The sequence below is a fragment of the Octodon degus genome, unplaced genomic scaffold (genome assembly GCF_000260255.1).
Source record: "Octodon degus isolate 3935 unplaced genomic scaffold, OctDeg1.0 scaffold00067, whole genome shotgun sequence".
NCBI lineage: Eukaryota > Metazoa > Chordata > Mammalia > Rodentia > Octodontidae > Octodon > Octodon degus.
In genome coordinates, this window is record NW_004524643.1 from 156,721 (window position 1) to 172,508 (window position 15,788).

The window sequence follows — 15,788 nt, forward strand, 5'->3', positions numbered from 1 at the left end:
ATACTGAGGTAACCACCAAAAGAAATAGAACTTAAAAACTGATTCTCAGAAGGACCAAGATTGAGGGGAAAACTGCTTTTCATTTTACTGTATTTAACTATGTGCATATATATGGATAATATATATGGCTTTGATAATGTTTTTTGATACAGCACCATGATTCAACCACTTTCTTACACAACAGAATGTGGATGTCATAAGTCTTAGCAAAGCCAAAAATAACCAGAGAAACAAAAATTTACCTTTGAAGTCTAGCATGGTGGTTTATGCCTATAATCCAGCACTGAGGAGCCTGAGGCAGGCTCTGTATCCAAAAATAAAAAAATAATAAATGATCTCTGATAGAAGTCAATCACTAATGTTATTTGCAGTGACAGTTGCAGCCTTTGGATCTTTTTTTCCTTAAACTGAGACCATCGTTCATGCAGTTAACTAACATATTACTGGTTTTATAATACAGTAAGTCTGTGATTGATGAACCAGTTCCATTCCAGGAGAATGCTCATAAATTGAATTCATTCGTAGCTGACCAGGTCTTATATATATAGTACACCTGTGAAAGTTTGGGACCCGAATGTTCATAGACCCGGGACTTCCTGTAGTAGAAAATCTATAAGGAATTATCAGTTGGTGTTCTTTCCTAGTAAAAGTGACTTTTTAGTGAATAATTGTGGTTTTTCTGCTTCTTAACCTAGAAGAGGAATCTTTTGTTGGCGTTTGAAGCAGCGGAAAGTGTAGGCATCAAACCCAGCCTGGTAAGTTTTCTGTTCTCTATTTTCTTGGTATTTTATTCTACTCATATGAAAAAAATTTATGCCATCTACAAAACATTTTCTTACAAAACACTAAAATCCATTTCCAGGAGACCTGTTACTTATAATCCCTGATATAAAGTTATCTAGTTGGTATGATCATATATATGTTCAGTTAGACTTCTTTATGGATAAATTTCAGTTCTAGCAATACAGTAAGCAAAATAACCATTAAAACATTGTTGTCAGCTTAAGCTCCTGCCTGGCAAGCACAATGTCCTGAATTTGATTCCTGGTACAAGAAAAGAAGAGTCAAAATGGTTAGGATAGATATATAGTTACATTCTCTTAATGAATAGAGGGATTTGTTCTAATAATGTTTGTAAATAGGATATCATATATGCATCTTGAACAGCAAATAACCACTAGGAAGAGAGTATGCAATGTGTTAATTATTGAAACTGTCATACCAATTTGATTTGAAACTGTCTTATTGCTATTTGTCTCTCAATAAAATTATGAAAAAAAAAAAGAGGCAAATAGTTCATTGCAAAGGTCTCAGGTTCAATCCCCAGGACTTCTAAAAAATGAAAGCAGGGGAGGAGGAAGTCAATACATTGCTGAGCTCTCAATAAATAATAAAAAGGTAGAAATTTAATAGGAAAGGAAAAACCAGAGCCTTAAGAAACTGTGGCACCCCTGGGGTAGAAATGGAGATGGTGGCATAAGGTTCTAAATAAATAGATTCCTAATAGGCCCTGATGGCCAATAATGGTGGTGGCATACCTATGGCCTATAGGGCTTATACAGTGCCCACACAGGAGCAAAACACAGCACCTGCACTCCCAGAAACAGAGTATTAGTAGTGAGACCTTGCAAAAGACCAAGGCTTATTACATGAGGTTACTTTAAGTGAAAACAGAAAATTTTAAAATTACACCTACATCCAAAGAAGTAATATAAGTTTGTCTCTACCTTGGACTTTTTCTGGGGGCAGTGGACAAAAAGTAAAAATCTGTAAGAAGAGGGCCAGGTGACGTTTGCAGTCTAAATTTATATCTATGCTGCTTGGAACCCACAGCCCATACTCACTGATACAGGACACTTCCAGTAGTAGAAGGTCCACAAGAGATGTTCATAAGCCAAAGTTACAGACACTCAAGAAAATTGTCGAGTTAGCCAGTAGTTACAAGCCTAAAGGTTATCTATGAAAATTTTAAAAAAGAGAAACTTCATATGAACCATGCCTAAATATATTAAAGAATAAAAAGGAGAAATAGAAGCCATAAGAGAAGAACATATTACTATACAAAAAGCCAAGTGTGATGGAGCACCCCTGTAATCCCAGCCCTCGGGAGGCTGAGGCTGGAGAATCATTGCGAGTTCCAGACCAGCCTGGGCTACAAATTGAGCTCAAGACCAGCTTGAACTGCATAGTGAGACCCTGTCTCAAAAAATAAAAACAAAAGAGAAATATGGAAAAAGTAATCAAAAGTACTAGAAATTAAAATCTGTAATGAAAATGGCAATGAAACAGGTTGCCAAACTGATCAAACCCCAGGGTACTCTGCCACTGAACTACATCTCCAGCCCTCTTTACATTTTATGTTGAGACATGTTCTTGGTAAGTGGCCCCTGCTCAAACTTGTAATCACCCTACCTCAGCCTCCCAAGTAGCTGAAACTATAGGAAAGTGGGATGTGTGTGTGCGTGTCATGCATGCATGTGTGTGTGTGTGTGTGTATGTAAGTCATCCAAAAGTAGTTCTAGATTGATCTGGCTCACCACTCAGTGTTGTAACCAAGGATGTGAAATGTCTCTTCTCTACCTGCCACGATCCTTAATCTGTTGGTTTTCTGACCCCATACTTCTTCCTCTGTGGTTGAATGTGCTTGCCAAGCCCAAACCATTACTTCTGCCAAGCCCAAACCATTACTTCCTGGACAGGAAGAAGAGGAAAGGAATCCAGCAAGTCTCTTTCATCTTTGCCCTCTGATAAGGAAAGCAAACAACTTCCAAGGGTTCTTATAGCTGAATGGTAGTGATTGCTAAATGACTATCCCATCTGTGAATATGTCATATTTTTCACCTTTTGTTAACGTAAAGCATGCAAAGGAGAGAGGCTGGATATGGCTATTGGGTTAACCAGCTAGTTTTAGAGCTTAAGATAATAGATAAAATCAGGCAATATAAGCTGGTTGAGGTGATACACACCTATAATCCCAGCACTCTGGCGGCTTAAAGTAAGAGAATCATGAGTTTGAAGCCAGCCTATGCTACATAAGCGAGTTCAAGGCCAGCCTACACTATATAGGGAGTCCCTGTCTCAAAAAAAGAAAAAAAAAAAAGACAACCTAGTAGAAAATTATCAATGTCTAGAACAGTTTACAAAAGTGGTTCATGAATGGCCAGCCAACTTGACTGATGGATGGATGGATTGGTTGATTTGTTGATTGATTGTAGTGCTGGGGGTTTGAACCCAGAGCTTCAAAAATGGGAGGTGAACTACTACTGAGCTACACCCCCAGCCTGATTGCTAAATATTTAAAGTGTTCAATTACATGAGTGATGAGAAAAATCTAAGCTGAAATAGTGAGCTCATAAAAGTACAACTATCATAGAAATCTTCATACTGTAAATGTTATATCCATATAAATTTGAAACAGAACAGTTGCCTAGAGAAATAATCAACATATTTCTTCAAATATTAAATATAAATAGTTCTCCAAGACTTACTAAGAAAGAAACAGTAACCATTAGAGTTGAATTCTTACTTTAAAATGCAGTTACACACAAAATAAGCAATATCGGGTGCCGGGGAGATGGCTCAGTGGAATAAGTGCTTCCCTGGCAAGCGCAAGGGCCTGAGTTCAATCCCCAGTTCCAGGAAAAAAAAAAAAAAAAAACAAGCAATATCTTAATAAACTCAAATTCTGTTAAGCCTTTATGAAATAAACATTTCTATCATGTATGTGCTGAGAATTTAAAAGAAGAGAGGCCTTACCCATCTGACCATAGCTGAGAAACAGGAATTTTATTTATAGTCACTTTGATTTTTTGGGGGGGCGGCGGTTTGGGATTCAGAATCGAACTCGGGACCTCTTACTTGCCAGGCAGGCACCATTACACTCACTTTGGAAACAACAAAACAGTGAACAAATACTAACCAGTCTTAAGCAGAGCTGACATAAGGATCATGACATGAGAACTTGTAGATTATATTATATAGAGAGTGGTTTTTTCTATTTTTGGTACCAGGAATCAAACTGAGGACCTTACGCTTGCCAGGCAGGTGTTAGTGCCACTGAGCTATATACACAGCCCTGTTTTTGGCTTCTTAATATTGCAGTTAGCATTTGCTTCTCTCATAACTTGCCATATTTCTTAATTTTCATCTACTGTCCTCTAGAAGTTGGGGATGGGAAGAAGAGTGAGATCATCTTTTGATCTGGTTGGCAGAGCCAGCAGTTTCGTTTGGAAGGACAGTTGAGTTGCTGCTGACAAATATGATAACTAATTTCAAAAGCATTTAGGGATGCTTGAGAGTAGGTCAACTAGTTTATACCATCAGCAAAGTAGAAATTTCCTGCCCTTTTTTTTTTTTTTTTTTTTTGACTTTTTGACACAGGGTCTCTATGAAGCTCAGGCTGGCCTTGGGCTCACTTTGTAGCCCAGGCTGGTCTCAAGAACTCACAAGGATCCTTCTGTCTCAGCCTCCACCCCACTTTACTGCCTTGATTCCTTGTATATTTTGTATATAAATCCTTTATCAGATATATGATTTTCAAATATTTCAGATATTTTCTCAAATTCTGTAACTTGTCTCATTTATTTATTTATTTATTTATTTATTTTTCAGAGTCTTAGTATGTAGCTGAGGCTGGTCTTGAACTCACTATGTAGCCCATGCTGGCCTCAAACTCATGGTAATCCTCCTGTCTCAGCTTCCTGATTGCTGGAATTACAGGCCTGCACTACCATGTCTGGCCTTATATCAGTCTCTTTCTCAAAGCAGCTTTCTGTTTGGGTTTTTGGTTTTTGTCTTTTTGAGAGAGGGTCTTGCTATGAAGTTCACAGTGGTCTTAAACTCACTTTGTAGCCCAGGCTGGTCTCGAACTTGCAGCAATCCTCCTAACTCAGCCTCCCGAGTACTGGGCTTATAGGTGTATGTCACCACACAACCTCTCAAAGCAGTTGTTTTTTTTGTTTTAAAGAGAATGCAAAATGGTAAAAAGGGATGGGGAGGGGGAAGAAACATTAGAAATGATCTGAAAGTAGTTTTAAATTGTGATAGAATATTTTTTTTTTCTTTTCTTTTCTTTTTTTTTTTTTTTTGAGACAGAGTCTCACTATGCAGTTCAGGCTTTGAACTCACTATGTAGCCCAGGCTGGCCTCAAACTCACGGCCATCCTCCTGCCAGTTCTCCTAAATGCAGGGATTATAGGCATGTGCCACCACATCCAGCTTTTTCTTTTTTAAGTATGTTTTTTAAAGAGTGTTGTATTTAAATACTCATTGCCCAAGAATTAAGATGTATTATGTACATGTACCAACTCCCCATGACGAATGGGGAATGATCATTATGAACGGCAAAAATGTACTAATTAAAGTTAAAATTGAAATAAATAAAACTGGGCATAGTGGCACATACCTGTAATCCCAGCACTCAGGAGGCTGAGGCAGTAGGATCATTGCAGGTTGGAGACCAGCCTGGGTTACAAAGTGAGCTCAAGGCCAACCTGAGCTGCATCAGGAGACCTTGTCTCAAAAAAACAAACAAACAAACAAAAAGTTTTAAATAAATTGAGGCTGGGGACATAAATTGCTCTGTGGCACAGCGCCTGGAGGTCCTGAGTTCAATTTCTAATACCAAAAAGAAAAATCATTGCCCAACCCAAAATCATGCAGATTTGCTGCTATATTTTATTTCTTGAACCTTCAGAGTTTTTCATTTTTCTTATAGATTTACAATCTATTTTAATTAATTTTTGTATAAGCTGTGAAGTACAGTATGTGTTAAGGGAGAAATATATTTGCAGAGTTTTTTACCCATTCTATTCTTTACGGAGAATAAAAGTCTGTCACTGTTGAATCAGTGTTCAGTCTTGGTTCTACAATACCAAGAGAAAAAAAGGATTCAGGTCAAAAATGGGTAACAGATTTTACAACCACAATGGAGCATGTCTGATCAGTCCCAAACCCATAGGAGAACTATTTCTTATGATAAGAAAGCTACTGAGCAGCAATGAAAGCGGTCTGTGGGATCTTCTGTGGGATCTTCCATCAAGGCGGGATGCTTGCATGGGGGCCTTGCTCCTGGGAAGTTAAAGGGAACCGCCACTGTAAGACCTCCACCCCAGCCTTCAGAGTCTTGCTTCTGAGAAATTGAGAGATTTATTTGCTATAAATTCAGGGCCCCTCCCTCATCAAGGACCTGGGATCCAGTGGCCCTGAGACAATCTTCCTAGAACTTTTGTAATGTTGGGATCTGGGCTGGGACAAGATGCTTACAGGACAGATTCTTGTTCAGGTGAGCCAGACAAAACTGTTGGGAATTAGAGTCACTCCCAGCCAAAGAGTCTGCCAGACAAGGTGACAGTCTTATGTTACAGTCCCATCTGTGTACTAAAGACACACAATCCTTCAGTACCCTGAGAACTAATAATTGCCTTGATGACCACCAAAAAGAATTACAGAAGGAGAAAAGAGGTTGCATTCAAATTCCCTGAAAATCTTCACCTATTCCCATAAAAGATGTGACTATCCCTCCCTTCATTTCTTTTATTCTGTATCCATAACCTCCCAACTGAGCCATATACCAGCCTGTGCATTTTAGAATATGTCAGTATTTATAAAAAATAAAGACTTACTGGGATTTTCATTGGAATGCAGTCTATCTAAAGATTAAACAACAAAGAAATGACAAACAATACTGTCTCCTAATCCATAAATGCAAATTTAATCTCCATTTACTTAAATCTTTGATTTCATTCATCAATGATTTATAGTTTTCTGCCTATAGACTTTACACATATTTTCTTAGATTTAGACCTTTGAATTTTTTTGGTGCTATTGTAAATGGTATTGTTTTTATTTTAAATTCCAGGTGCTTTTTTCTGGTATAAGGGAAATGATTGAATTTTCTACGCTGACTTCGTTTTTGTTGTTATTTGTTTGTTTGCGGAACTGGGGATTGAACTCAGGCCCTTGCGCTTGCCAAGCAAGCATTTATTCTACTGAGCCATCTCCCTAGCCCCATGACTTTGTATCCTGAGATCGTAGTAAACTTGCTGGTAGACCCACTGAGATTTTCTACCTAGATAATCTGTCATCTACAGATGAAGGCAGTTTTACTTCCTTTTCAACCTGTGTACCTTTTGTTTCTTTTACATGCCTTATTGCATTAGCTAAAACTTCCAGTACCAACATGAATAGGACAAGTGAGAGACATCTTTGCTTTATTCCTGATTTTAGGGAAACAGCATCTTTTACAATTAAATATGATACCAGATATTAATCTTTTGTATATTCCTTTTATAGGTAAAAGAAGTTCTATTCTTAGTTTTTTTCATGAATAGTTTTTTTAAATTTTGTGCAATATTTTTTTCTTCATCTGTTGATTATCTGATTGTATGGTTTTATTCTTTAATAAATATGATGGATCATATTGGTTTAAAAATATTGAACTAGCTTGATCATGATATATTATACATTTATAGATTATAGGGTTCAACTTGTTAATACTTATACAATTTGTTAATTTTTTGTATCTTTAAAATGTATCTATGGGGCTGGTGAGATGGCTCAGTGGTCTAAAGCACCTACTTAGAACAAGCTTAGCAAAGCACAGGGACCGTGGTTCAATCCCCCGGCACCACATGCCAGCCAGCCCCGCCCCCTGGTGGGCTGAGCTGGCCACACACACACAAGTAAATAAATTTAAAAAAATAAAATAAAATGTACCTGTAATTTTCTCCTCTCTGTCTAGTTCTGCTGTTTGAGCAGATGTGCCCTGCTGGATGAATTGGGATATGTTTCTTTCCTCTTCTCCTATTTTTTTAAGAAATTAAATAGGAGTGATATTAATTTTTCCTTAAGTATTTGGTAAAATTTGCCACTGAAGCCATAAGGAAGTCATTACTACTTAGGCAAGCAAATGGTGTGCATTATAAGATTTTATTAATGTAACATACTCTTCTCTGAAATGTGCAGAATTATTCAAAAATTTTCAAAGGTTACTAAAGTACCAAAATATTTTCCCTTCAGTTGTTGCTATTATAAAGTCCTCTGTATAAAACTACGAATATTGTTTAGACTTCCAAATTCTGAGATTGAAGGCACACTCTTCCCCTATAGAAAGTTTGCTGTCTCTTTTGAACTTTAAGGTTGTCTTTTTTCCCTTTCCTTTCTAAATTTCCCAGAATTTAGCTACCTCTGAATAAGCATACGCAGTCTTTATTACTTCTTATCACTTTTTTTCCCTAATGTCATTGGCAACTATCTTGTACTAATTCTAGCTTGCTGTATATCAGTCTGTGCACAGGGCTCTTACTACATTGTTGTAGGTGGAAAGAGACTTTTGCTACTTGTAATCTGGAACAGTTTTGAGTTTTTTCTTTTAATGTTATTTCTAGACATATCTGTATATAGTGTTCTACTTGCTCCTTTTCTTTACTACCCTCCACCTTTGAATAGTAACAAGCTGATCATTTTTAGCATGACCACAAAGCAGAATGGGTAAAATGTGTCTTCAGGTATTGTTGAACCAGGGGATAAATGACTTGTTAACAGCCTCCGTTAGTTGTGTCACCGCCCAGGAACAGATGTGCTCAGTGCAGCCCTGTTACTCCACTGCATTTCTGCTGGCTTTCCGCCAGGGTTCTCTGCTACTGTTCTCTTGTGACCACAGAAGAGTCCAAATTCAATCCCCGAGTTAATTATTAAACATGATGTTCAGTGGCTCCAGTTTCCAAAATGCTTAAATAAGGGCTCTGCAGGGAGCCCAACCCTCAGTTTCTGGCCTCTATCTTATGTTTGTTTGGTGCAGGCTTATGCAGAATTAGCAGAGAAAAAGGAAAAATTAAGAACCAAAAATAAGTAAGTAGCAAAAAAAATTACTGAATAAGCAAAAGAAAAATCACACATTAAATAGTAACATAGTGCTGTAAAATAAGGTTCAGAGTATGGTGGCCTCATTCCTAGGAATTTCTCCTATGGGACTAATGCAAGGCTCCAGGAGATGCTTACAGGAAAGTCTGTAATGATGACGAAGAGAACGTGAGCTACGTGTCATATCAGTGATGGACAGCAGCTCCCTCAGACAGTGTGCAGCCGCTACCATGGTAGCAGTGAGGCATTGCACAGCATAGAGATCAGGGGAAACGAGAGTGTGCCCCCATGACAGAAGCCTGGAAAATTCAGGGCCAACTTACTTACATTTAATTTGGAAAAGTACGAACAGTTTTCTGCTGGTGACTCTCTATGTAAAACCTTTTTTAAACTTTTTTAATGTCATAAAGATGAAAAAACAAGGTGAGATCAATCATGTCTGTGTCTTTTAAAAGGGACAATGCCTCGCAAATAAACAGGATGAAAAGCATTTTCTCTTTAATTTGGCACAGCCTGTACCACCTGTGTTTGCCTCCGTCTTCTGTCTGTGTAGCGGAATGTTCCCAGGCAGGATAAACCCTGTGATGTCTCCTTTGTGACCTGTCCCCTTCCCCTACAGGAGCTCAGTGAGATGCTATACACAGACCGACCTGACTGGCAGAGCGTGATGCAGTATGTGGCCCAGATCTACAAGTATTTTGAGACGTAAACCCAAGCGCCTGAGATCAGCCACTGCCACCTGCAGTGTGACCTGGAAGTACCTGGTCCCTGTCCAGTGACCCAGCTCTGCCCACTGCCCAGCCATGTGGATTTCCAAGGAAGGCCCAAGCCAAGTGGATCAACACTCAGATAAGAAGCAGAGCCGGGTTCCATCATGTCTCTGTCTCAAATGCAATTGCAGTTGGAACATAAGTTTTGGGGACTTTTTGCTCTTCTGGAAGGTTCTGAAGAAGTTGCCTCTCTCCTTGTTGAGCAACATGCCCTGCCCAAGCTCATTTCTGTGAGAACCCAGGACAATATCACCAATCCCATTTGGTGACTTGATACATAATCTGCACTGAGATTCATGACAAACAGCACCTACAAGCTAGTCTTCTTTTGCTTTTTCAAAAAAAAAAATATGTAGCTTTTCCTTCATAAAACTTGTTCTTGCTTCCCCTTCTCCCCAAAAAAATCTAAAACACAAAAAATCTTTCACTCAAAGCAGTCTGGAAACACGTTAGCCTTGCCATTTGGGGGAAATATAATCAGGTTTTAGGTAATAATTTTAACATCTAGAACTTGATTACATTTTTGGAGCCCCAACTTTGTTGCCGAAGGGTCCCCATGAGGTGCCAGTAGCAGGAAGAACGTGCACTGTGCAGTTCGTGAGCCAGAAGGGAAAGCATAGGAACTGTCTGCAGTGACTTTTCTCCTGCTTATTCAGACCCCCATTCATGCCCATATACATTTGTTCCACATGCAGAACTTGACCAAAGGCCACTTGTGTGTGTGAAGTGGCCTATGTCTGTGGTGATCCACACTGATTTGCACAGTTGAAGCCTGGCAAAGGTGAAGGATGTGTATCTCTTGGGATTCTGGGCAGAAAGCAAATCTAAATATTTCAGCTATGGACAAATTTAGTTTTGGGTACTTCATTTGGCCTTTCACATTTGCAGTTGGATTATAAGCTGGGGAATCTTTGCTTTTCTGGAAGGTTCTGCAGAAAATGCCTCCCTCCTGCTAGACTTAACATCTTCTGTCCAGACTCATTTGTGTGAGAACCTTGGACTGTATCACCCTTGCCCCTCCCCAAAAGAAGCCCCAGTGGATGGGCAAGGATGGCTTCATTTATAACTGAACACAGTTTTCCCTAACAGCAGTGGTTATTACTGAACCAGTTTCTCTTAGTAACAGCAGGATCCTCCCCAAAGTGCTTGGCCCTGGTGTCTATCTCCTTGCTCCCTGGTATTCTTCTTGAACAAAGAAATATGTATTTATACCAGATGAGGATGCCAGTTATAGAGGCAGTGGAGGTAAATGCCCACCACTTGCTGTTTAAATACCAAGTAGCAGTGTGTTTGTGCCCGTCTGACAAAGGGTCATGTGTACAAGTCCTATAGATCTTACAGTTACTACCAAAATTTATTTAAAGTGAATCTCTGATTGCTGATCTGAGCCACATGTTCAGAGCCTGGTTCAGTCCTTGTTCTGAGAGCTACATGAGCTCTGTCCTTTCCAGATTAGCTCTTTGAGAGATAGCAGCTGGACCCTGCTGGGCAGGCCAGCCCTGATTCTCAAGCTGCCTCAACTAGTACAAGGCTAGAACCTCAGTCTCCCAGCTATTTCTGTAGTTTTCAGCTATGGCTCAATGTCTAAATCCCCTGGGGAGCTTCCAAACACACCCCCACACCCCCACGAGACCTGCCCAATCAGGTGAGTCCTAGTATCTGGACCAGGAGCCAGATGTACTCTACTGTTCATACATGTTCAGAGTTCTCTGGGACGCATACACATAGCCACACAGGAGGCCGCCCCTCTCCTGGGCAGTCTTGTGGTACTAGAGGAGCAGCAGGAGCTCCTGAGCAGCTCTTTTGGGACCAGTATTACGTAACTGGCTCCCTAATTTTCAAATAGAAACCAACGCTCAGTTGGAACAAGTGTAGCTTGTTCCTTCCTGATGAATGTATCCAAAAGAGTGTTACCTGTGTCGCTTCCTGTGCCTGTCTTTTGTTGACATAACTGATGCTGTATCTTCACTGTCTCTAAGCTTCAGCTTTGCCCAGGAGTACTGTCCCAAGCTGCTGGGTTAATCAACCAATGCTTGTGTTTAAACTGGAATTACTCTAGGCAGCAATGGCAAACCTTTTAGACACTAAGTGTCCAAACCACAACCCCAAGCCCACTTATTACAAAGTGCCAACTGCAATTAAACCAGAATACTGGGGTTTTAGTTTAGAAAAGAAAAAGCAAAAACATACATTAACATCTTTTGTCTTAAAAACAGTAATGTATGTGCCATAGGACAGAGGTTCATCACCATTGCCCTAGGGCTTTGTGTGAGTGAGGCAGCAAAATCTTGGGATTTCCTGAGGGGTTTTTAGCTTGGTTGATGCTTGATTTCAGTGGTGACATACAAAGGATCTAGATGGAGCTGTGGGAATAGTGCTCTCTGTGCTGGACAGATGGTTTCCCTCATGTTCCCACTCCTTTCCAGTACAAACCCACATTGCCAGTGACTGGCCAAACCCAGCCCTCCTTATCTGTACCCTACTCACTTCAGGTTGAAAAGGAAGGAAGGAAATGTCATATCAACAAAAAGCCATGCACAGTTTTGTTCTTGTGACTCAAGGAGGCTGCTTGGCTGCCATTCTCCTTGCCAGGAGACGTTGAAGGGGAATGTTGTGCCCCATTCACAGAAACAGGCGTTGTGAGAGGATCTGGTGTGGGGCTGACAGGAGCAGGTAGAGAGCCAGGCTCCCAGTACCACCAGATCCCTGAGGAGAGGTGCCAGCCAGCTGACCTTGGAGGTGTGGGATCTGGGGAGTGCTCAGAGCACAAAAATGAATGTGAAAAATTGGTAACTAAAAAAACAAAGTACTGTACTACTTGTTTCCTTTACTTCTACTGAATTAATTGTACTGTTCCCAGGTGTCTGTCCTGAGGTTTTCAAAGGCCATAAAGCTGTGTCTTCCCTTTTCTGTTCTGCTGGTACTTAGTAAAATTATTTGGTGGTTGTGTAGATACATTTTTAATATATAATATTTATATAAAAACAGCTGTGAGATGGAAGATCCAGAGGAGTTAGGATTTGAGGAGAGATGAGTTGCAGTGAGTTGTTTCATGGATCACATCTTGCTGACTGATGAGTAGGGCATTCTGAGCAGCAGTTCTCTGAGGAGCTTCTCTCTCCCTTGTCCTTTTTCTCACATCAAAAACAATGTTGGACTTCTGTTCTGTGTTCAGTTGTTGTTTGTGGGTTTTGTAGGGATCTTCCAAATTAAATGCTGTGAGTGAACAACATGTCCTGTGGAACCTGGTATCACACATCTGTAGGTGTAGCTACTCAGGAGGCTGAGGCAGGAGAATCACTTGAGCCCAGGAATTTGGGACAGCCTGGGCAACATAGTAAGATCTCATCTCAAAAAAAAAAAAAAAAGTTCCAAACGATTAGCCATCTAACACTTAACAGCTATCTGCCATGAGCTCTTTCCTGCCACCCACTAATGTCAGCTGAGCCTCATTCTCTGCCCTCCCCATTCCCTATGAAGGGGCAGCTGTGTCAAATCATCCTGTGGCCACATCCGCAGTTAGTTCTCACCATGCCACAGTTCCAGTGCCATTTTGAGATGCCTACCAGTGACATGCAGTAAACTATACAGTCTCACAGCCTTTTAAGAAAGTGCTTTCAGCAGGTGTGATGGCGCATGCCTCTAATCCCAGCACTCAGGAGGCTGAGGTAGGAGGATCCCTGTGAGTTTGAGGCCAGCTTGGGCTACAAAGTGAGATCAAGGCCAGCCTAAACTGCATAAAGAAACCCTGTCTCAAAAAGGCAAAAAAAAAAAAATAGTACTTTTATTATGTACATTTCATTCTACCCTAACAGGTAAAGATGTCTTTGCCCGAGTTCACTGGGTGTTTCAGTCTTCTGACCCCAGTTGGAGTTTTGCTGAATCTGTAACATCCTGAGTAGCTCACTAATTTTAACTACATTAGTTGAATGCATTTGGTACATCTGTGGCCTCCTTTCTATAAAGAGCACACTAGACTGCACCAAGCACTGTCAGGATATGACATGCAGACATAGATGTATTTAACTATTAACATAAAAATATAAAGCTGTATGGCTGTAATATTTCTAATAAATATATTTTGTTTGTCTGATGATGACTTTTAATGGCATTATTAACATTTCTCAAGTGCCGCGCTGCTTTCAAGCCAGCATTGTGTGTACGTGCGTCTCTTATCGCTTGCCCACCTTACCAAGTTTACCACAAGGGCTGGGGTCCAGCTGCTGTGTCTTCTCTGTCCATAGCTGCCTTACTGTGGCAACAGCCTCTAGGGAAGATCCCCCTTCATGACGCCTGCTGGATGTTGCCAAGCTGTACACGTGCACACCACATGTGACCGGATGCCACCTGAGACCCTGGGCTGAAGACTGAAGAAGCAGAGTGAAGATAAATGTTAAATGACAGCCAGTATATTCTTCAAACATCACCTGCAAAAGACCACTCAGCATAGTGTCTTAGGCCAGCAGCCCAGCCCACAAGACAGGAGAAGGTGCCTCTCCCTTCCCCACCCCTCAGACTCTGCTTCTCCCAGGAACCTCCATGCCCCAGCCTTTTTCTCCTGAGAGCACGGACTCTGATAAGGGCTCATCTCACACTGACCCAGAACAGCAGCTCACTATCCTTTCAGGCTGTGGCAGGAAACACTGTGTAGAGATAGCAGGTCTTCTTCACTTGACATCTGATGGCCTGCCCCATCTTGGGCTATTCAGGCATGCGCACGGGCACACACACACACACACACACACACAGAATTTTATAAATGGCCAGGGTCATAGCATTTGTGAGTTGTCCTGTATTTATCATTTGTTATGTTTTAGGGTTTACAAGGGGAAATAATACAGGGCACATTTTGTAAGATTATTTCTAATAGTCACCCAAAAAATCATATATAAAAAGTGCAGGAAATCTGTCCACACACTAAAGAGCAAATAACCCATCTGAGGTCTGGATCTCATGATGATGTCCTGCATTGAGTCTAGCGGCAGACCTAGAGCTCATAACGGTGTGTCCCACAAGTCCATCTGGAGGCCTAGAGCCCTCAGCATTATCTCATGCAGGCCAGCCTTATAGGTCTGTCCTGGAGAGGCCCGAAGGTCAGTGGGGGAAGCTAGAGAGTCTGTGCCAGCAGGGTGAAGGACCTGTGCTAGCAGGCTGAGGGGGCTGCACTGGAGCCAGGAAGCAACACTTACGGTAAGAACCAGAGCTCCCTGAAAAGTACACAGCCATCATCAGTAACGGTGAGGTCCCGAGCCCTTCCAATGATGAGGAAAGGTGAGTTCCCATCAGAAAAGCCAGCATGACAAGGTCCTCTGGCAAAATAGCCTAAAAACCAGCAGTTCCCTAATAGCTTCCAAATTGACAACCTTACCAACTAGATTTAATGTTTTATTGAAAATTATTTTAATGTTAGAGAAGAAAAAATCTGAAATACTTTCATACTGTTCAGGAGAAAAATAGAAGTTCTTGTGCTAGGGATAATTCTATTTCCAGTCTCCTACACTATTTTCCCCTTGTTCAGCCATGAGACTTTGGGAGTATCTTATTGGCAGATGGTATTAATGAGTCTACAGGGAAAAACGATCAAGGATCTAAGAATTTCTGACAATGTTTGCTTTCCGTTTTGCTCTCACTGGAGAACAATGCTTTCAGAGGCCATGTTCTCTACTTGACTATAGAAGCTCTTTGATTTGATTTCAGAAACGGCCAATTTCATTCTACCCTAACAGGTGAAGATATCTTTGGAAAATCACAGAATTTGCAAAATTCAGAGTTAGTTCACCATGAGAGATGGGGAGAAGATGACATTTATTTCCCTAAACAACACATCCACCCGCAGCAGCCTCTCTCAAGCTAGCTTGCTCTAGATGTGCTTGAGGTTCTACTTCCTTGGTACATCTTTTGTTGATTTTATCCCCAGATATGTCAAAGCCAGCATAGGGGCTGGGTGGATAGCTCAGCAGTATGAGCACCTGCCTAGCAAACGCGAGGCCCTGAGTTTGATCACTGGCACAAAAAAAAAGCATAGGCTTTTGATAGTATGCACATCCTATGTCTTATACACAGCAGTGTTCAAACAGGGACAGTTACAGTCTGATAACCACACATCCCTACTCTTTTTATTTTTTATTTTTTATTTATTTATTTTTTTTTTTTTTT

At 40.7% G+C, this 15,788-nt stretch overlaps 1 protein-coding gene across 2 annotated transcripts in view; it reads left to right on the top strand.

Annotated features, from left to right (window-relative positions):
• The window catches only part of Specc1 (sperm antigen with calponin homology and coiled-coil domains 1), a 150,223-nt gene extending 136,904 nt beyond the window's left edge, over positions 1 to 13,319 (top strand). For both annotated transcript variants that reach the window (XM_023719361.1, XM_023719362.1), the window contains 2 exons: positions 696 to 755; positions 9,482 to 13,319. In XM_023719361.1, the coding sequence (XP_023575129.1) occupies positions 696 to 755; positions 9,482 to 9,571 (150 nt within the window). In that variant the 3' untranslated portion in view covers positions 9,572 to 13,319. The remainder of the gene's footprint in view (positions 1 to 695; positions 756 to 9,481) is intronic.
• Positions 13,320 to 15,788: the final 2,469 nt, after the last annotated feature.